General features: G+C 39.6%; 1 protein-coding gene across 1 annotated transcript in view; it reads right to left on the minus strand.

Annotated features, from left to right (window-relative positions):
• VWA8 (von Willebrand factor A domain containing 8) overlaps nucleotides 1-23079 on the minus strand; it is a 386454-nt gene that overhangs the window by 331976 nt on the left and 31399 nt on the right. The window contains exons 3-4 of the mRNA XM_070409005.1: nucleotides 14945-15075; nucleotides 8704-8814 (exon numbers count right to left, since the gene is read on the minus strand). Of these exons, the coding sequence (XP_070265106.1) occupies nucleotides 8704-8814; nucleotides 14945-15075 (242 nt within the window). The remainder of the gene's footprint in view (nucleotides 1-8703; nucleotides 8815-14944; nucleotides 15076-23079) is intronic.

Below are 23079 nucleotides of genomic sequence, written 5' to 3' on the forward strand. Positions count from 1 at the left end.
TAATGAGGTGGGTCTCTTGTAGATAGCAGATGTATGGGTCATGTTTTTTTATCCATTCAGCCACTCGATGTCTTTTGGTTGGAGCATTTAGTCCATTTACATTTAAAGTTATTATTGAAAGGTACTTGTTTGTAGCCATTTCTTTTTGTGTGTGTGTGTGGCTGTTTTCTTTCTGAGCTTGATATTTCTTCTTTTTACACCAGTCCCTTTAGCATTTCTTGCATGGCTGGCTTGGTGGTGATAAACTCCCTTAGCCCTTTTTTGTCTGTGAAGCTTCTTAGTTCCCCTTCAATTTTGAATGATAGCCTTGCTGGATAGAGTATTCTTGGATTCAGTCCTTTGCTTTGCATCACTTTGTAGATTTCCGTCCATTCTTTTCTGGTCTGATGTGTTTCTGTTGAGAAATCATTTGATAATCTAATGGGAGATCCCTTGTATGTTACTTTCCGTCTCTCTCTTGCAGCCTGTAAGATTCTCTCTTTATCCTGAACATTTGCCATGGTAATTATGATATGTCTTGGTGTGGGTCTTTTCGGGTTCACCTTGTTTGGGACTCTCTGGGCTTGTGTGACTTTTTTCTTCCCCACCTCAGGGAAGTTTTCTGATATTATTTCTTCTAATAGGTTTTCTAATCCATGTTCATCTTTCTGTTGTTCTGGCACCCCTATTATTCGTATGTTGTTTCGTTTCATGTTGTCCCAAAGCTCCCTTAGGCTCTCCTCCTGTCTTTTAATTTTTTTCTCCGTTTGCCGTACAGTTTGAGTGTGTTTTGCTTCCTTGTCTTCTAATTCACTAATTCGGTACTCCGCTTCTCCCAGTCTACTGTTGATACTTTCAATGGAGTTTTTTATTGAAGCTATGTCGCTCTTCATTTCTTCTTGGGACTTACTTAAGTTGTTGATTTTTTCATCTGTTTCTTCTAGCTTCTTGCATAAGTAGTTGAGTTTTTCATCTGTTTCTTCTTGCTTCTTGAACATCTGGTGCATGTACTCTAGGAACCTTATTCTGAATTCTTTTTCCGTAATGTTGCATATCTCTGTCTCACTTAGCTGCTTTTCTGGCGAGTCCTCCTTTTCTTTCCTTTGGGGGTTTCTTTGCCTACCCATGTTTGATCTCGCTGACATATGTAGATGTTGAGATGTTCAGTGGCTGCTCCCTGGGTGGCAGGGGCTCCTTGGGTTGTGGTTGCTGCTCAGACGGTTGCGGTAGCAGCTGCTTTCCAGTTGGCAGCAGCTCCTCTGGTGGGTGTTGTTCACAGCTGTGTTGGCTCTTCTGGCTGGTGGGGGGAGGCTTCACGTACAGCTGCTGTTCCACAGACAGAGGGTGTGGTGATCAGGAGGCTGTGGTGATCAGGAGGCTGTGGTGATCAGGGGGCTGCTGTTGCTTGGATCTGCTGCGTTGATTTAAAGGCACAAAATACAACAGAGCAAGGCACAACGTACCAGGCACTGAACACAAGTATATTCACAATATTAATAACCCCAAATAAAGGTGACCACCCGAATTAAGAGAATTAGGGGATAAGGGAGAAAGAAGAGAAGAAGATAAAAGAGAGAACAGAAAAGAAAAATAAGAAAAAAACAAACAAAAAAGGAGTGCAAAAATAGAATTGGGAAAGAAGAGGGGGGAAAAAAAGAGAGCGAAAAAAGAGAATGAAGTAGAAGCAGGGAAGAGACTATTGGTATGAGGAGCAAACTCCAATAGAACTGCCACTAATCTCAACAAATTCCAGCAACAGATCCCTGGAGATGAATGCAAACTACAAACCACCAATAATATCCAGAGGGGTAAGGGAAAACAGAAGCACAAAAATAACCGGGGTGGGGTGGGGGAGGGAAGGGAAAAACCAGCAGAAAAAAAAAAAAAAAAGAAAAAGAAAAAGAAAAACAACCTCACAACCAGTCCTAAAAAAGAAGAAAAAACACAAAACAAAACAAACAAATAAAAAAATAAAAAATTAAAAAAAAAGCCCAATATATTCATCAATCAAGAAAACAATAGAAAGATAAGAGAGAAAAAAATGTTTGGAAAGTGAAGAAGGATAAAGAATAGGTGTATAAGGATTTAGAGCAGTAGATTGGAAATAGGATATATAAGTAGGGTGGAATTAGACAAGGGGTAAAAAGAGGGAATTGGGAAAGTCTGGAGCAGGAATAGGGTAAGAGAAACAGGACACCAAAAGGGGAAAAGTAAGGAAGAGGGTTTTAGCAAAGAGGTGAAATTGAGATAGGGAAAATTAATGCTAAAGGAACGATGAAAATAGAATGGAGAACACTAATCCCAAAAGAAAATAAAGAGAAAATAAAATGGCACTTTAAAAAATGGTAAAATGGTAGCAGTAATAATACTGGTTAAAAATAAAAATGTGGTAATTGAAAGGGTAAAATCAGGTGATGGAAAAAGAAGAAAAAGAGAAAAAAAATTGGTTTCTTAGTAAAAAGGTGAAAAAATTAAAAAGAAAAAGAAAAAGAAAAAATTTGCAGTAGTGATGGTCTTTCGGTTCTTCTACTCTTCAGCCTGGTTCGCCTTAGTCCTGCCAGGTATTTAGGAGAGTGTTGAATTTGCCTGCATTACACTGTTCCTCCGTGTTGTAAATCACAGTCCTGATTTTAAAGCAGGCCGTATTTGTGATCCAGTCTGCCTTAATTTGTATTCCCCTAAGAGTCAGTTTGTGGCTCAGCCTCTGGGTGGCAGTGTTTTTGGGTTGGCCTCTGAGGCTATACAGCTTCTCTATCCTTTTTTAATCCTTACCCTGCTCTGTGTTGTTGGTGGGACTGAAAATCCCTCTATAGGCCAGACCCTGGTAACTCCCAGGGACTAATCAGCTTGTTTTAATCCTTTATCTCATACAGGGTGGAATCTGGGTGTGGCTGTGCTCCTTGCCTGGGGGGCTGGGGGGAGGAATTCCACCCTCTGGAGGAATGGCTGCCCCAGTCCTGGGCCCAGGGGGGTCTCAGCACTCAATTTGCTGCCACCTCCTCCGGCTCCCCCTCTTTCCTCAGCCTCTCCCCAGATTCCCCTCGTCTGCACCTTCACCCTCTCTTCAGCACAGGTGAGTGTCTGTATCCGAACTGTCCTATGAGCAGGGTTCAGTGAAAACAAAGAAACAGACAAACGCCGGCCGGCCGCGGAAACGCTCCTCTCTTACCGGTCTGGGAAACGCTCCTCTCTTACCAGCACTGCATGGTCTGGGAAACACTCCTCTCTTATGGGCACTGCACGGTCTGATCAGTTCCTCAGGATGCCCCCTTTAGTCTCAGTTCTCCGCAATCACAAAATCCAAATCTCAAATCTCCTGGCGCCAGCAAACCCGCGGAACTCCTTACCCTGGTCAGGGTCTGTGTCTGTCCCAAGAGACGCGGCTGTCTGCCATGCGGTCTCCCTCCGACCCTCTGGGCTCAGGTCTGGCAAACTTTCCTGCCCAGATCCCTGGTTTTTAACCTTTCCAGGGGAGGTCTGCCCTTCCCGGCTGCAAACCGTCTCACCAGCTGAGTAAATTTGCCAATTCGGGGTGGGTGTTATTAGTTTCAGCTGCTTACTCCGTTTGCTCCGGGACAAGACCTGTGACTCGTCTGCCTATATCGCCGCCATCTTCGAATTTTGATCCTGTTTAAGGAATATTTGACGTTTGTTTTTCCCTTTTCTGTTTCAATGGTTATTCTATATTTTCTTTTGAGCATGTCTATTATTAATAGGTAGTTAAAAGGATTAATAAATGCTCATGTGAATGGTTTGGGCAATTCTGTTATTCCTTGGCATTATTTGTACCACGTGGGAAAATGTTGATCTAAAAAATTATTTTGATTAATCCTTAATTTCTTTGAATTCTCTGAATGTGCTGCACGAAAGGCAAAATTGCTTACTAATGGTCTGTTACTATAGGATCTTTCTTTTAGTTACTGTATTTTTCACTTACATGTTCATCATCTGACTTTGATGACTTTATAGCTCTATAGTAATATCAAATAATAACTTCATAACTTTTTTTGTGTTAATACATTTATAAATATAAGTTATTAAATAGTTGATTCTCAAAGGTGTTGTATAGTTTAGAGCTTTAATAATGAATATCCACTCAAATACCAGTTTCGTGCCTTAATGACAGTATTTTATAATACTTTGGTTTTTATTTCTCTGTACAATTTCTCTTTTTTGTGCTCAGAATGCAGGTTAATAACAATTTAAATAAAAATAATGAAATTCTTATTATTAAAAAGCACACATTTGAAAAGAAAAAGAAAATATATATAGACATGATTTAATGAAAATAAGATTCCAAAGATCTTCAAATTACTCAAAGGGGCTACAGCATAATACCTTCAGGAAGCCAAAGAAAAAATTTTAAAAATTTACATTCCAAGTTTTTTATTTTAAAATATTAAAATATCAATGACTTAGGTTAGTCACTTTACCTCTCTGGGTCTCCATTTCTTTCTAAAGCTACTCTATGGTACACGTTTCATTGATTATGGTGAAGATTAAAAAAGATAACCTGTGGCACACAGTAAGCCTTTTAAAAAGGATTGGCTGTTATTATTATGAATACTATTATCCTTGTAGTCATTGTCATCATTTTTTCAGGGAAGTAGCATAATATGGTAAAAAAAAAAAAGCTAAACTCTAAAACTGGACAAATTCCACCTCTGCTATTTATCAGTTGTATGGCCATGGCCCTCTAAGGCTCTGTTACTTCACCTATAAACTGAGGAAGTCACCTCCTTCCTAAGGATGTTTTGAGAATTAAATGCACCTACCACAGTAGAGGTCTCCTCAATAGAAGTTATGTTTATGTTCCTTGATTTTTGTAAATGAATTATACAACTCTGCCAAACAGTTAACAGTATATGAGTAGAAAAGAATTGGCCTGTGCAAGATGGCAACATGGTAAGGAGCCAAGGCCTGAGTTACTAACACAGAGGCCACAGTAAACACAGGCAGATTTTCTCCAAGTTGTGCAAGTGACAATTAGAACCTATTAGCCCAGTGGTTCTCAACCTTCTGGCCCTTTAAATACAGTTCCTCACGTTGTGACCCTACCATAAAATTATTTTCGTTGCTACTTCATAACTGTAATGTTGCTACTGTGATTAATCATAATGTAAATATCTGATATTCAGGATGGTCTTAGGCAACCCCTGTGAAAGGGTTGTTCGACCGCCAAAGGGGTCACAACCCACAGGTTGAGAACCGCTGTATTAGACAATGTGGCTGCAAAGGATCTGATGCAAGTACCAGAATGCAGCCACTCTAAAGAGCCTGCTTCTGCAGGAGATGGTTTCCAAATTCCAAGTACTTAATTTATGAATGAACTTCTGAAAGACTACTTTGTAGTTTTCACAGTGGTTACATGTGGAAAGTGACTTCAGAATTCATAAATGAGATAAAGTTTATAATATAAAATTCCCCCCTACTTGCTAAAATAAGTAAAAGAAATTTAGACAAGATAAAAATATTTTCTGATCAATAACACGATTATTCAATTTATTATAAAGAGTCACTTTTGAGGACCTGTAATATTTAAATAGTGCCTTTAAAAAGTGAATCCTCATTTTTTCTATTAGTAAGAGAAAAATCAAGAATAATCCAAAACAGAGTACACTGTAATATCAGATAATTATTTAAAGTGCATCTTTACACTTAATGTTAACTATGTATATTGTACATCATGAAAATTCACAGTATTGTGTCAAACAAATTAACAAGATACAAATGTGAAAAGAGTTCCTAGCTAAAAAAGTTAAAGAAAATCATTTGAACTTCCCATCCTGGCTTTCTACTCCCAGAATTAACTTAAGGATAAAGAGTGGTTCCTCACAGTCAGACATAAACCTAAATGTTGTTTATTTGTAGCTTAGCTAATTTGTATTGATTTATATTTGAGTATCCAAGCAATTGTATATTGACTTAAAGTCCTTCTCTCTTTAGAGTCACATGGCAATAAACAGAATAAATGACTATAAGGGCAATAAGTAAAGTAAGAAAATAATGAGGACAATAATCGATTTTTAAGAGATTAGAATATTGATTTGGGCTTTTTCAGGTTATTTTCTCTTCTGAGGCAAATAAAAATCTCTCATTTCTCCATTGTGTCTTAATATCAGCCCTAAATTTTCATATTTCTGGTCCTTAACCAATTCTTCCAATTCTTCAATGTATAATCTGCTTATCAAAGTAATTACATTAAAATATTTAAATTAACTTCATATCAACAAGTGGATAAGTTATAGCAAATATTTACATAGATAAACATGGTGTAAATTTCTTGTTTTATATTCTGTAAGTTATTTATCAGTACCGCTCTCCTTTTCCTTATCCACTCAATTCATCGACATCTTATAGAAGCAACAGTCAATAAACATAAAAATATTCAACCTGGTTAGTAATTTTTAATACAAATTAAAGCCTATCAATTTGGCAAAGTACATACATGGAAATATTCAGTACTAACACTTTTCCTTTTGTAATTAATGGTAATCTATGCAACATGTGAATATTCTGGTCTCAAAAATTTTTTTCGCTCAGTAGTTTTTTATAATTATACTTTTTTAAATTATAGAGTAATTGGGTGCTCATGTGATAGCTTCAAATTTAAAGAACCATGAAAGTTCCTTCCTCATCCCACCACAGATGTCCAATCACATTTCCACAGAGGTAAACTGTTAGCTGATTCTTCTGTTTCCTTCTGGAAATTTCCAAGGTATACACAAGCACTTATAGATTTACTAGAGGCCTGGTGCATGAATTCGTGCACAGGGGGTGGGGGGTAAGGGGGAACTGCAGGAGGTTGGCTGCCGGCCCCAAGGAAGGAGCTGGCCCTCGGTCCCCCTGGGAAAGGGGCCGTGTCCACCACCACCCACTCCCAGTTCCCCATCCCAGCCTGGGCCCGAAGGCCCTGGCAGGGTCAGGAGAGGCGGCGACAGTCGCCAGGCCAGGCGTGTAAGGAACAGACGCCAGACACAGACACCACCATCAGCGTCCCACCACATGATTCCCTGCCTCCCTCCCTCCTCCTTCCCTCACCATCACACTGCCACCGCAGCAGGCGGATGGCCCCTGGGGAAGGGAGAGCATGGGAGCTAGACAAACTTTTCTGTCAAGAGCTGACTTTCAATAGATCACAGAGAGAGAGCTGCTCTGCTACGTTAGAAACCCGGACCCAGAAGCAGGTCTCTACGAATGGCTTAGCACCAGGGGCCAATGGGGGCCGGCCGGCCAAGGGGAGTGGCCGCAGGAGTTTGGCTGTGGGAGTGCACTGACCACCAGGGGGCAGCTCCTGCATTGAGCATCTGCCCCCCGGTGGTCAGTGCACATCATAACAACTGATTGACCAGTCATTCTAGTTATTCCAGTCATTTGGTCATAACAGTCGCTTAGGCTTTTATATATATAGATTTTTTCATTTTTATCACAAATGGGATATTATATACACTGTCTTGCAACTTAATTTTTTTCATTCACATACTTGTCTTCTTTTCTATCACCACAAAGATATTCATCTCATTCTTTTTAATGGCTACAGAGAACTCTACTTACCACTTTTTATTTACCTACTAAATGTACATCATTATAATTTCATTTATACTTTTATATGATATCAAACAATACCATAATAAACATCCTTGTATATATAACTTTGCATGCTTGTGTGAATAACAATTAAAAGAAAAATTGCTAGAAACATAACTGCTAGGTCAAAATGTATTCTTTACATAGATAGTGATTGCTAAATTTTCTTTCAAATTGTATAAATTTATGACCTCATGAACAGCAATGCTCTTTCCTCAGCCCTTTTTCCTCATCAACAATTAAATTCTTTAATCTTTGCCTACCTGAGAGAGGGAAGAAAAATAGCAGCTCACTGGGGGGGTGTTAATGGGGGGATGAGGACACATTTGTAATACCTTAACCAATAAAGAATTTTTAAAAAATAGCAGCTCACTATTGTTTTAATTTTTATTTTTAGAAATAAAATGGTCAAGCATCTTGTCACAAATGTGTTGAACGTTTAAAAAATTTTCTCTATGCCCTAACAAGTTTGGCTCAGTGGACAGAGCGTCGGCCTGCGGACTCAAGGGTCCCAGGTTTGATTCCGGTCAGGGGCATGTACCTTGGCTGCGGGCACATCCCCAGTGGGGAGTGTGCAGGAGGCAGCTGATCGATGTTTCTCGCTCATCGATGTTTCTAACTCTCTATCCTTCTCCCTTCCTCTCTGTAAAAAATCAATAAAATATATTTAAAAAAAAAAAAAATTTTCTCTATGAACTGCTCATTTAAAATCTCTGTCCTTTTTTCTCTAGGTATTTTAACAAAGAACAATATTTAGTATTTGAAACAATAATTTGAAGAAATATATAACAAGCTTCACTATAATATTAATAAAATGTTATTTTAGTTGGTAATATGTACCTAAGAAGCCCCCCAAAAAAGTAGAAAGTAATTGAAAATTAAGAAAATGGCATAATGATCTTTAGCCAACATTTTAGAACCATTAATTTTATCTGTGGTTTCTTATTTAGTACGAAACCAAGAAGGCATTTCCAAGAACAGAAACTAAAAAATATCGAGATCAAATCTATCTAGAGAGAGTACAGTACAAGCTATCTTTCACTACTCCATGAGCTACCACTCTCTTTCTACTGTAAAAATCAATTCCGTATAGTCCTGGAGTAAACAGTCATGTGTTACAGTGTGATCAGAACTTGCCTGATCGATGTAAAAGGCCGTGCCTGCACGGATCTCTCGACGCTGTTTGAGATCGGTTTCCGTGGTGTCCCTTGACAAGGCAATGTATTCGACTTCCCGTTTGGTCAGCTCCTGCAGAGCAGAGAGTGAAATTGTTCCAAAATAAAATCAAATTTCCAACATATGCTTTGAAGCTGACAATGCCACTGTCCTAGAGAAGTGAATTTAAAGGTAATTCTGGATTAAAATCTTTTGAGTCTCAGCTTTGAGAAAAATGCAATAAATTGAGCATTAATCAAAACATGAAGAGTTCTACTTTTACTGCACCCCATAATTTAACACTTAATAATTATTTACAATTTAAGCAATAATAATCAAAATTAGATCTTATAAAACTTAATGTCTCCTATAGAATTCTTTTTAAATGTCATGAGTAATAATTTGGCTACTTGGTTCTCCCAATGATAGCCATTTCTACAAGTAATGTTCATCTTCTTTTTAAGGGTGATTTTAATTAATTAATTAATTCCATGAGCCAATGTTTACCAATTGTATACATTATGTTAGGTATTTTACCATGTGTGAAAATAAGATATATACCAACAGTCAGAAGAGAGAGATACATACACAGCTATTCAGAAAGGAAAAAAAAGAGAAAAAAGGATGAAAAGGTGAGGAAGGGAAGCAAGAAAAGGTAGAGGAGGAGGAGGGAAAAAAGAATTATTTTACCCCCAAAAAAATCCCATGATTTGAAAGGGAAACCATCTAGAATCCATTTCTTTTAGAATAATTTATCCATTTCAAAAGTTATTTTACCCTACATGGAATAACTATGAACAAATTTTTTTTAACATTATCCTTGGTTCTACATTGAATTGAAAACAATTACATTATCCAATTAAATAAAGCATACAAGATGTTTTTACTAAAAAGGGAAAACTAATTTATTGGAGTATAAAGAAAAAAGTTGAACGAGCATGCTATTAATGGTCCTTAATCACAAGCTCATTCAACTTATTTCTTTATATCGTACTCCAGTAAATTACTTTATATTCCAGAAAAGGGATTTTTTTCTCCACCTTATCTCCGTGTGATGGTGATAAAAATATATTGTTTTTAATTTGTTTTCTTGAAATGTGCCAGTTGCAATGTGCCCATAAATTTAAGTATAAATGGAAAGAAGGAAAAATTTTTAAATAGAGAAAACACACATCATAGCAGTGATTTTTAAAAATAAGAATAAATTGCTTATTTTAAGCACACAATTTGCAAGTAAAGTAGCAAATTCTTTTTAGCAGATACCCACTTCTTGTTTATGAAACCCTGTCATTCACATTGCTTGACAAAGTGATGCATGCCTTTTATCACTAAACTAGAGGCCTGGTGCACGGATTCGTACACTGGTGTGGTCCCTCGGCCAGGCCTGCGAGGATCAGGCCGAAACGGGCTCTCCAACATCCCCCGAGGGGTCCCGGATTGCAAGAAGGCAGTTCTCAGGTGACGCATCCCAGAATCAGCTCCCTCCTCTCTGGTTCCAGGTGTGTCAACCGCAGCTGCTAAGTCACTGCCGCTCAGGAGCTCCTGCGTAGAGGGTCTGCCCCTGGTGGTCAGTGCGCATCATAGCTACCAGTTGGCCAGTTGCTTAGGCTTTTATATATATATACTAGAGGCCCGGTGCACAAAAATTTGTGCACTCGGGGTGGGGGGGAGAGGGGGTCCCTCAGCCCGGCCTGTGGCCTTTCGCAGTCTGGGACCCCTCGGGAGATAATGACCTGCTGGCTTAGGCCTGCTCCCGGGTGGCAGAGGGGAGGCTCAATCCCGAGGTGCAGCCCCTGGTCGGGCTCAGAGCAGGGCCGACTGGGGAGTTGGGGCACCGCCCCCTGTCATGCACAGAGTAGGGTGGATAGGGAGGTTGAGATGCCACCCCTAGTCACGCTCATGGTAGGGCCGATTGGGGGGTTAGGGCACCGCTCCCTGTCACACTCAAGGCAGGGTCAATAGGGAAGTTGCGGCGCCATCCCCTGTCACACACAGAGCAGGGCCGATCAGGGGGTTGGGGCGCTGCCCCCTGTCATGCACAGAGCAGGGCCCACCAGGGGGGTTGGAGCTCCATACCCTGTCACATACAGATCAGGGCCGATCAGGGGGTTGAGGAGCTCCCCCCTGTCACACACAGAGCAGGGCCGATCAGGGGGTTGGGGAGCTCCCCCCTGTCACTCACAGAGTAGGGCCAATAGGGGAGTTGGGGTACCACCCCATCACACACAGAGCAGGGCGGATCAGGGGGTTGGGGCAGAGCAGGGCCCATTAGGGGGGTTGGGGCTCCGTACCCTGTTACACACAGAGCAGGGCCGATCAGGGGATTGAGGAGCTCCCCCCTGTCACGCACAGAGCAGGGCCCATCAGGGGGTTGGGGAGCTCCCCCCGTCACTCACAGAGTAGGGCCAATAGGGGAGTTGGGGAACCACCCCTTGTCACACACAAAGCAGGGCCGATCAGGGGGTTGGGGCGCGGCCCTCTATCACCCATAGAGCAGGGTCAATCAGGGGGTTGGGGCATCGCCACTGTCACACTCAGGGCAGGGCCGATGGGGAGGTTATGGCTCTACCCCGTCACACACAGAGCAGGGCCCGTGGGGGGCGGGGGGGAGTTGGGGTGCCGCACCCTGTCACACACAGAGCAGGGCTGATCAGGGGGTTGGGGCACCGCCACTGTCACACTCAGGGCAGGGCTGATGGGGAGGTTATGGCTCTACCCTGTCACACACAGAGCAGGGCCCGTGGGGGGGTGGGGGGGGCGCCGCCCTCTATCACCCACAGAGCAGGGCCGATCAGGGGGTTGGGCACCGCCACTGTCACACACAGAGCCGCAGGGCAATCAGGGGATTGGGGAGCTCCCCCCTATCAGGCACAGAGCAGGGCTGATCAGGGGGTTGGGGCACCTTCCCTTGTCACACACAGAGCAGGGCCGATCAGGGGGTTGGGGCGCCGCACCCTGTCACACTCAGGGCAGGGCCGATGGGGAGGTTATGGCTCTACCCCATCACACACAGAGCAGGGCCCGTGGGGGGGGGGGGGGGGGTGCCACACCCTGTCACACACAGAGCAGGGCCGATCAGAGGGTTGGGGTGCCGCCACTGTCACACTCAGGGCAGGGCCGATGGGGAGGTTATGGCTCTACCCCATCACACACAGAGCAGGGCCCATGGGGGTGGGGGGGGGGGGGGAGGGTGCTGCACCCTGTCACACACAGAGCAGGGCCGATCAGGGGGTTGGGGCGCCGCACCCTGTCACACACAGAGCCGCAGCGCAATCAGGGGGTTGGGAAGCTCCCCCCTATCAGGCACAGAGCAGGGCTGATCAGGGGGTTGGGGCGCCTTCCCCTGTCAGGAACAGAGCAGGGCAGATAGGGAGGTTGTGGCCCCGCCCCCTGTCACACACAGAGCCGCAGGGCGACCAGGGGGTATGGTCGCTGCCCCCTGTCACGCTGACCCCGGTGCCGGGAGGCCTCGCGGCTCCGCTGATCCCGGTGCTGGGAGGCATATTACCCTTTTACTATATAGGATAGAGGCCTGGTGCACAGGTGGGGGCCGGCTGGTTTGCCCTGAAAGGTGTCCTGGATCAGGGTGGGGGTCCCCACTGGGGTGCCTGGCCAGTCTGGGTGAGGGGCTGAGGGCCGTTTTCAGGCTGGAGGGTGACTGAAACTCCCAACCACTCCTTTTTTTCTTTTTCTTTTTATTCTGGGCCAGCTTTAGCTCTGAGGCTCGGCTCCAGTATGAGGCCTCGGCTGCTGAAAGCAGGTTACTGGCCTTTGTTTACCTTCTGTATTTGAAACAATGTTGCGGTCCGACTGGCTGAAGCCCGGCTGACTAGGATAGAGGCCTGGTGCATGGGTGGTGGCCGGCTGGTTTGCCCTGAAGGGTGTCCTGGATCAGGGTGGCGGTCCCGCTTGGGTGCTTGGCCAGCCTGGGTGAGGGGCTGATGGCTGTTTGCAGCTGGTCACACCCCCTTCAGGGTGGGGGTCCCCACTGGGGTGCCTGGCCAGTCTGGGTGAGGGCTGAGGGCCTTTTTCAGGCTGGCGGGTGACTGAAGCTCCCAACCGCTCCTTTTTTTCTTTTATTCTGGGCCAACTTTAGCTCTGAGGCTTGGCTCCAGCTCTGAGGCCTCGGCTACTGAAAGCAGGTATCTGGTTTGTTTGGGTTCTATAATCGAAACACTGTTTCAACTCCAGCTCTGAGATCCCGGCTGGCTGAAAGCAGCTTTCTGGGGTTTTGTTTAGCTTCTATATTTGTAACAATGTTTCAAACTGCAAGCTCAGAGGCCAGCAGCGGCAGGCGGGGAACGTTGGCTTCCTCCGTCACTGAAGCAAGCAAGCCTCATGTTCGCTTCAAGCTGCCTGGCTGCCGGCCTCCATCTTGGCTGGCAGTTAATTTGCATATCGCCCTGATTAGCCAATGGGAAGGGTAGCGGAGGTATGGCTAATTACCATGTTTCTCTTTTATTAGATAGGATATATAGATTGTACCACCATAATACCCTGAACTGCCACATCAAGGATATGCGCAGTCTTAACAGCTTCCTAGGACTCTGCATCAGCCAAAACGAGCACACAATCTCCCCAGCTGCTGCTGCACAGAAGCAGTCTGAGCGAGCTCATAAACAGCACCCGAGCAGCAGGTAGAGGAGGCAGCAGTGGTCTGCTGAGTTTTTTTAACTATCTATAGAACCGCTTTTATATGACGTAAATATAAACATGACTATCAGATTATTTCTACTTAATTTCTCATTGATTCAGCAGGCTTGGCCCAAAGTTTCTGCTTTTATAGACCTCCTTTTCTGTGGCTATTACTAAGTTAAGCATAGTACCCACTGCAGAGTTTGCTAGGCAGCTTAGGCTGGTAAGTTTTCTTAGGTGCATTTCCACATCCTAAAGCTGCCTCAGATCTATTTCACAATTTAAAGTTTATTTTGTTTTAACATAAAGACATCACCCTTATAAACTTATGTTGCATTTTTAACCAAGAAGACTCCTAAAATCTCCTACCCCTTCTCATTCCACATTCCTTCCAAACAAGCTTCCAAGTCTTGCCAGAATCAAAACAAAGTAAGATATTGTAGTCTTTGAAATTAGCCAGGTGGAAAGTGCACATCTTAAAATGAAAGAGGTTCTAGAATTTGAATTCTCGGTAGCTGGCTCTGCATTCTTAAATAAGACAGATTTGCCTTGTATATTAATAAAGTGAGGATAGGGATACAATGCATACAATGGCACATTATACCTCACAAACTGGTTCTAGGAACAAAAGATATGAGATATATGGGCTAGAGGTACTTAGGTTCTGAATTGCTCACTGTATTATCATTCCTGTCCTACATGATTTTGTGAGCAACAAAATAATTTCACCAGTGACATAAAAGAGTGCACAAAGTATATTTCAACAGCATATTAATGAATTAATATCAAGAACACAAGGAAAATTTAAGAAAGATTTTTCTCTTATCCTAAAAAGTATATTCAGAGCAAAGCAACTTCATTTGATAACATTCTTCCTCGAATCACTAGAACAATACCTATTAATGGAGACAAAATGGAAAGAAGTCTTGTAATATTTTTTATTTTGGGTTGAAAATTGAGTACTTCAACTCACTTCACAATGTGCTTATAGAACTGCAAACATTTAAAAGGATAACGTGTCAGAAAGGGGAAATAATATGAGATTTGAAGTCGAGCTCCATCATTTCCTAGCTGAAGAGAGCTTGAGCGAGTAATTTAATGAACTTGTTTTCTCATCTACTTAAAGAAAAAAAGAGAGCATATAACACATGAGATAGTCTACAAACCCTAGGCTCTCTTTCTAAAGACCATATAATATCAAAAAGTCAAGAGAATTATTTGGCCTTTTAAAATGTGGATCTGAGATAAGAGAATGTTCCCTAAGTATTATAAAACTAAGTTTTGTTTTGTAATCTCAGAGTTGCTGATTCTATCTGCTATTCATTGACTGAATTTGTATTTCCTTTCCACTGGAAGTGGAGAACTTTCTAGTTACAACAAAAATTTGCTAAAGCTATGAAAAGTAATACACTTGCTTTGCAAATAACTTATTCCAAACTATTTATAAACAAATCAGCCTCCAACATTAACAATTTTTTTCAGTAATGACTAATCCTCATATTTTTATAAATTCCTAATCTTAATTAATTTTTCAACATAACTTATCAATGTTAAGACCCTTAGGAATGCACAAGAATTGACTGCTCACCAGGTACTGCATAGCAACAGAGCGTCGAAGAGGCCCAGGAGGTCCTATTAGAAAGACATCCTGCCCCAGGAGATCCTTCTGCATTATCCATCTTAGATGCTGAATTACAGATTGAGCCAGAGAGTCTGAAACTTTAAAGGGAGGGAAGAGGGAATATAAAGTGAAATGCAGATCATACTACTACATATAATATAAACCTCCAAGCAATCAATGAAAATTGTATATTATATTAAAATACATACACACATGCATAAACACATCCATTGATACAGACACCTGGTGAATTTTCACACTGTTTTACAATAAAAACATCATTATCAATATTAAAACAGGACAAAGTTTATGATATCACAAAGAGGTACATAACACTTAAAAGCTTATAAGAACATTTGAACACTCATCTGTAAGTGTCACTAAAGGAATGAAAGTGATTTTCAAGTATGATATAAAGAATAGTATGTTATTTATCTCAGTTTTATAGTCCACCCCTTTTGTTCTAAAAGGGGATATGATAAAATCATCCCAGACAATTAATGATTATTGTAGTCTTTTAAAATTTAAGAGAACTATATTATAACTTAGTTGGCAATGAGATGTGAGATCTCAAACTTCACAGTTAAAAAGTTTATGAAGACTTAAATGCCTTCTTTAGAAATTGTCTATTCTTCTATACCAACTCTTTTGGGAACAGAAGATTACTCTATTCAATGCCCTTCTAAGTCTACTATTAAATCACCCATCAATCTGCTCATCTTCTGCCTAAGCATTTTCTGAAATGTTTGAGTTAATACAATTAATTTGTGTTTGCTCATTTGTAAATCACCCAGTGAACCAGTAGGTGCATTCCTAGGTATATAAGAAAAACTCTCACTCCTGTACATTAGGGGACACATAAAATACTCATAGCAATGTTATTCAAAATAAAATTGGAGGCAGGAGATGGAAAAAAACACACACAATGGAATGTTATATAATGACAAAAACAGAATAAACTACCACTACTTCGAACAATATGTTTAACTCTTAAAGGGTATAATATTGAGTGAAGAAATTAATTCTCAGAATAAATCACATTTGGTACTATTTTGATAAAACTCAATAAACTAGCAAATTGAATTCATTATAAATATACACATATACAATAAATCAGTACTTGAAAAAGCAAAAATACAATAAATGATAAATTCAGGAAAATGGTTATCTGGGCATGGAATCAGATTCTCATAGTTTCAATGGTATTGGTAATATTTTTCCTTCTTTTACTGCCCCTCAATAATAATGACAATAGTTATAATTTATTTCATTCTTGTCAAGTGCCAGGTAAAAACACAAATGATTTTTTGTATAGTGTTGCATCTGGATGTCACAACATATAATATGTAAGGATACAGACCTGAACTGAACTGCTCAAATCCCAATTCTGTTTACTAGCTATGTAACCTTACTCAGCTATTTAAACCCTCTGTGCTCAGTTTCTCCAACTGTATAATGGAGATGATAAATGTACTGAGTTATAAAGTTTTTATGAAGATTAAAGCAGCATTTAGAAATGTCTGGTAATATAGTAACTACCATATAAGCATTTGTTAAATGCTCATTACCCTTTGTCCACAGGTGATAAGTGCATAAACCAGGAGTTAGACCTAAACTGTTTTAGTCCAAAGCTTGCATTCCAGCCATATGTCTAATTGCCCTTCCAAAATCTTTTTAACAGGCTCTCCCTTCAGGTCCAATATTTTCCCTATAAGTGTGGACCTCACCTGGCTCCATTAAATTTAGTAGACTTGCTTTTCTGGACATTAATACTATTTCTTGGATTTTGGTGATACCAATAGCATATTTAACTCCTTTTATTAAAATTTTAAATTTATTCTGTTGTTTACATTATGTTATCAAAGAACCCACTTCTCCAAAAAAAAACTTAAAAATCCCATTTCCACTTATATTTTAGTATAGTGTATTTTGTCAAAGAAAATATTTGTCAGGAAATTACATTAAACCACTGAGAGAAAGCATTACGTACTGCTGTGTGGTATCTGTGGTATATTTTACATTAATGCTTGAAACTAGCTGTATTTTTAGTATAGCCTCAAGAAGGCATGAGTCATACTTAAAAGCATTCCAGAAATAGAAACAAGATGTAAGACTGTACATTAGGAACATCTGCAAAACAAACTGCCAAACTGCCATGCATAACCTAATATAAACACAGCCCAGTGCATGAGAGAAATCCCCAACCTCAATGTTTTCAAGCACAAGAAGCTACCTTCTAGGAGTCCACATAGTAATAAAATTATGTCATAATAATACCAGAGAGCTTGATCCTATATTCTATAATTTCCTTCTCTATGTAAGAATAAAACATCTGGTTCATGTTGAGGTAAATGCCTTATTCAATTCCTAGCCAATACTTATTTCAAAAAAAAAAAATGTACTATTTTTGCCCAGGCATATTCAAGGACTTTAAAATAATTCTACAAAAGGTACATAAATTATAATTTTCTCCCTCCACAGACTCAAATTTGTGAGATATATACATAAATTAAAATTTCAGAAAATTATGCATATTACAAATTCTGTTATAACAAATCCTTCAAAACTAGTGAGGTTTTCTTACTGTCCCAAGAGACAACATAATATACCATAATGGAAAGAAAAAGTCTTTGAAGCCAAACAGACCAAGTTGTGATTTTTCATTCTGTCCTTTACCAATATTCTTGGACAAATATTCTGAATCTTCTGGGTCTAAGGTTCCTAATTTTCAAAAGACAGGGAATAATACTTACTGAGTATGGTTATTGTGAGGATCAGTAAAGCCCCTCATCCAGCCCTTCAGTCAGTAAGAACCAAGTATGGAAGGGGATTAAAGAGACTGATCATACCAAGAGATAACAAGAATATGGAAGAACTATAACTCTTTCTCATTACTGGTAGAAATATAGAATAATACAACCACTTTGGAAAACAGAATGACAGTTCCTTCAGTTCCTTAAAGTTTAATACTTACCACGAGATATAGCCATTCACTACTAGCTATTTACACACACAAAGAGAAAGCATATGTGCATACAAAGAATTATACATGAAGGTTCAGATCAGCTTTATTTCAAGATCCTCAAAATGGTAACAATAAACTCTATCAACAGGTGAATTAATAAACAAATTTCAATATTTCCATACCATGGAATACTACTCAGCAAAAATGGAATGAACTATTAAGACATATAACATGGAAGACTCTCAAAAAAAGTATGCTGAGTGATAGGAATGAGGAAAAAAAGGGAATATATTGTATGATTCCACTTATATAAAATTTTTAAAAATCCAAATAAATCTATAAGCAGATAAATGATTCCCAGAGAATATAGGAACTAGGTATATTATAAGGAGTACAAGTAAACTTTGGGGGAGTAATGAATTTATGTAATCAGTATTTTTATTATAGTAATGTTTCATGATTATATACATACTAGAGGCCCAGTGCACAAAATTTGTGCACTGGGGGATGAGGAGGTTGTCCCTCAACCCAGCCTGCACCCTCTCCAATCTGGGACCCCTCGAGGGGATCGGGCCTGTGGGATCGGGCCTAAACCGGCAGTCGGACATCCCTCTCACAATCCAGGACTGCTGGCTCCCAATCGCTCACCTGCCAGTATGATTGCCCCCTAACCACACCCCTGCCAGCCTGATCAACGCCTAACTGCTCCCCTGCCGGCCCGATTGCCCCCAACTGCCCTCCCCTGCCAGCCCGGTTGCCCCCAACTGCCCTCCCCTGCAGGCTTGGTCACCCCCAACTGCCCTCCCCTGCCGGCCATCTTGTGTGAGAGTGTGACAGTCAATTTGCATATTACCTCTTTATTATATAGGATGCCAAAATTTGGGAAATTTTACACTTTAAAGATATGAAATTTATTATATGTAATTTATATTTAGTCACACTGTTAAAAGTATTATAATAGTGAATTAAAATTTAACAATGTTGCTGGGACCGGTTTGGCTCAGTGGATAGAGCATCGGCCTGGGGACTGAAGGGTCCCAGGTTCGATTCCGGTCAGGGGCATGTGCCTTGGTTGCGGGCACATCCCCAGTGGGGGGTGTGCAGGAGGCAGCTGATCGATGTTTCTCTCTCATCGATGTTTCTAACTCTCTATCTCTCTCCCTTTCTCTCTGTGAAAAATCAATAAAATATATTTAAAAAAAAAATTTAACAATGTTTATTATTTGGCTTATGAATGATTGTGTTTTATCCTTTGTGATTTTTAGTGTTTTACAAGTTTTCTATATTGACTGTTTTATTCTTGTAATAGGAACAAAGGTTTTTTTAAAAAACTGTATTGCAAAATAATAATAGCCATACTGGAAGTAGGGGAGAACTGTGATAGAGAAAGTAGCAATATAATAGTTGGCATATATTAGAATATTTTGACTGAAAATTAGATCACAAAATACCCAAAGTTCAACTCAGCCTCCCAAAGGGTGTTGCTAAATTAAGATAATTTACTAAAGATATATTTGTTGGTCTTAGTACTAGTGACAAGATGTTGACAAGCAAAACTGTAAAATGAAACCAAGGAATGACCTTTGGTTATGAACATTATCTCAGAAGAACCAGGAATTTTCAGGTCTTGTCAAATGAGTCCAAATTCTTTAAACATAAAGTATGAACTTTCTATTTTTATAAGTCAGATTAGAGAAAAAGCAATTAAAACATAATGAATGTATTCTTTACTTTGAAAAAAGTTTCATTTTAAACATGGGTTTTTTATTAGATTTGGCTAATACTAACTTATCATAAGGAAAATCCAAAATGTAAAAAAAAATTTATTTTATTTATTTATTTTTATATATTTTTATTGACTTCAGAGAGGAAGGGAGAGGGAGAGAGAGATAGAAACATCAATGAGGAGAGAGAATCCTTGATTGGCTGCCTCCTGCACACCCCCTACTGGGGATCAAGCCCGAAACCCGGGCATGTGCCCTTGACCAGAATCGAACCCGGGACCCTTCAGTCTGCAGGCCGACACTCTATCCACAGAGCCAAACCAGCTAGGGTGATGTAAAAAAATTTTTAAATGATCTATCTTTAACCCCTCCTATTCTTAATCCCACTCCTAAGGCAATACCCCAGAAGGAAATAAAAGTTTAAGAGCGTGAAGTATATCCTTCAACACTTCTCTCTGAATACAGAATACCTGTAAAAGGTGTTTAAAAAATTTTTTTAAACAAAAATGGTATCAGACTTTATATACTACTCTACAGTCTGCAATTTTTTTTTAACAATATCACATGGACAGCCTCTTGGTTGTCTAATCTTTTTAAACAGCTGCAGAAGATAAGATGACATGGGTACATAATAATTTATTCAATCATTCCTCTTGATTCACTACGATAGCTTCTAGTTTTTGACACTACGAAAAACACCAAAAATGCTGCAATATATGTTGTGTACAAATATCCTCTTTTATGTGCTGGTTTTTTCCTTAATGGATAAAACCTAAAAAGAGACTTCTACATCAAAAGTAGGTATATTTTTTATTTTAATAGTTACTACTATATTATTTTCCAAAGAGGTCATATGCACTCATGCTTATACCAGCAATGTATGAAAATTACATTTCTCTGCAACCTAGTAGGTACTAAACATTACAATACTTTTAAATTTTGACCCACGTTATGCATGAAAAGTTCTATTTTATTGTATAATTTGTATCTAACTATTAACCATTGTTAGAACATATGTACATACACTTACTGTCCATTTGGACTTCATTTCCTGTGGCATGCCTACTTAAATCCTTTGCCTGTCTTCTACTGGATCACATGATGTTTCTCATCAACTTGTAAGGTATAGTTGTATATTATGGGTATTAATCCTCTGTCTATTGGATGTGTTATATATACATTAACAATGTGATTTTTGAGTTACAGGGTTTACTGCTTGAAGTCCTTTTCTCTTTAAACAATGTCATAAATGGTGACTGAATTACCAGGTGGATCCAAAGAAGCCTATATAACATATTATAGAGCTAAAAAATTGTATGTCTGCAATGAAAGTTGCAGAAAACAACAACAGTAATTGTACAGAAAAGAAAATGCATCAAAAATGTTGAGCTATCTTGAATATGGTGCCTGGGAGAAAGAAGACTGAAGAAAAATTAGGCACTGAATAAAGAATGCTGTAGAGACTCTAGAGGAAACCTCAGGCCACCTTAAAGGGTTTTAAAGTGATGGGACTCTTCTGATGGAACTCTTCCTTTTGAGGGCTCTATTTTTAAAAATACATCTAAAGAAATCTCAAAGGAAATCCTTTCCTCAAATTCTAGTGTAATGAGAGGCAATTAGTGCAACCATTAAAAATAAGGTAAAGCTTAAGGATTGGAGGCCTTGTTTCTCAGATTGTTTTTCAAGCTCTGACTCTATTAAGTAAGAGAATCTTAGTCACACCTTCCTGGAGGCCATCTGTGTAACTTTGTCACTAATTCATTACAGCTGACAAGTGCTGCAATGGCTGTTCCACATCATCTACATTTACACAAAAATGACAGTTTTTTCCATAGTGTTCTGTCATTTATGATGCTGATAAGTTTCTCAAACCTCTTAAAATTATTTATAAACTAAAGACAAAGGATACCACCACCACCACCACTCCCCCCCCCCAAAAAAAACCTCTCATCCTGCTGACTTTATGCCAAAACATTTTAAAAGCAGTTTTGTAATTCTTGCAAAATATCTTTGTGGGCCCTAATTGCCTGGATAAGAGGTCAGTGTGACCAGTAAAACTTAAATGACCTCACATATAATTAATCCACTGACTGCAACAAGAAAGTTATATAAGGAAGTTGAAATATCTCTAAGGTCAGGTTTAAAGGAATCTATTGAACACTGCTACCCAGGAGCACAACCTCATAAGGCAAACCTGGAAAAAATACCAACTTTGATACTATATAGTTTAACTTCAAGCACAAAAACATCAAGGAAATCTCTTATCAAAAGCTGTCAATTTCATCTAAGCGATAAGATTCAGCTTTCATACAAAAAGAAAAGCTTTAATTATCCACTTCAATACTTGCAAGTGAGAGACCAGGGGCTAAGATGATAAGGGGAAGTTATAATAGTCAAGGCAGGAGGTGGAAAAACCTAGATAATAAAAAACTGAAGAGCAATCCAACTCCTGTGTCCACTACGTGACAGGCACTGGGCTATATAGATGCTGGAGACAGAAAAGATGGCCTACTGTGACAACTGACTGTAAAATATAAGCATTCATTATCTCAATCAGACAGTCACCAATTGAAGAAATTTTACTTTGATGAGGTAACAGCTTTCCTGGGGTTTTTAATAGAATTTCAGACTTCCACTTATGAATGTTTCCAGTCTACAGTATCGGCCAGGCCAGTTAGGAGGATTTCTACCCTTCTATTAGATATATGTTAAGTATGAATATCAAAGTTCATATTTCAACATTGTGATTTTCATTTCTTCATTACTAAAAGACAACAGTGAGTTTCAGTGCTCTGAATACTAACTTTGATAAAGACAGAAATAAATAGCACTGCCATGCCTCAGCTATTCCAATATTTTTTAATAAATTTTCACACTTAATTCTAGAAGAGTTTCTTTCATACTCCAGGAGTTATTTTATTTTGTTTTTTGTTTGTTTGTTTGTTTTTGGTTTTTTCCCCCCAAGAGTTATTTTAAAGAACAGTAGCCAGAGACACTGAGACAGACCATGAAAGAAAAATCAAACTGAAGTCAGGAAGTTTAGGTTTTGCTACTAATTAATGAGTCTTCGGACCTCTTTCTCATGGTCCTACCTTCCTAGCTATAAAAGGAGTTTCAGAGAGAATAATAATTGCTAAAGTTCCTTTCCTTAATGAAAGTCTATCATTTTATGTTTCATTTGAAAATATTAAATATTCAAAAGGCAAGAAGCTAAACTGATGCATAAATACGGGAAGGAAAGCAATTATTATCAAAGTTCAACAGAATACCATTTCCAAAATATTTTTTTTTAAATATATTTTTATTTTTATTGATTTTTTACAGAGAGGAAGGGAGAGAGTTAGAGAGTTAGAAACATCAATGAGAGAGAAACATCGACCCGCTGCCTCCTGCATATCTCCCACCGGAGATGT

Source organism: Myotis yumanensis, unplaced genomic scaffold, assembly GCF_028538775.1.
Source record: "Myotis yumanensis isolate MYYU_CA2020_CCGP unplaced genomic scaffold, mMyoYum1.0.hap1 SCAF_3, whole genome shotgun sequence".
Taxonomy (NCBI): domain Eukaryota; kingdom Metazoa; phylum Chordata; class Mammalia; order Chiroptera; family Vespertilionidae; genus Myotis; species Myotis yumanensis.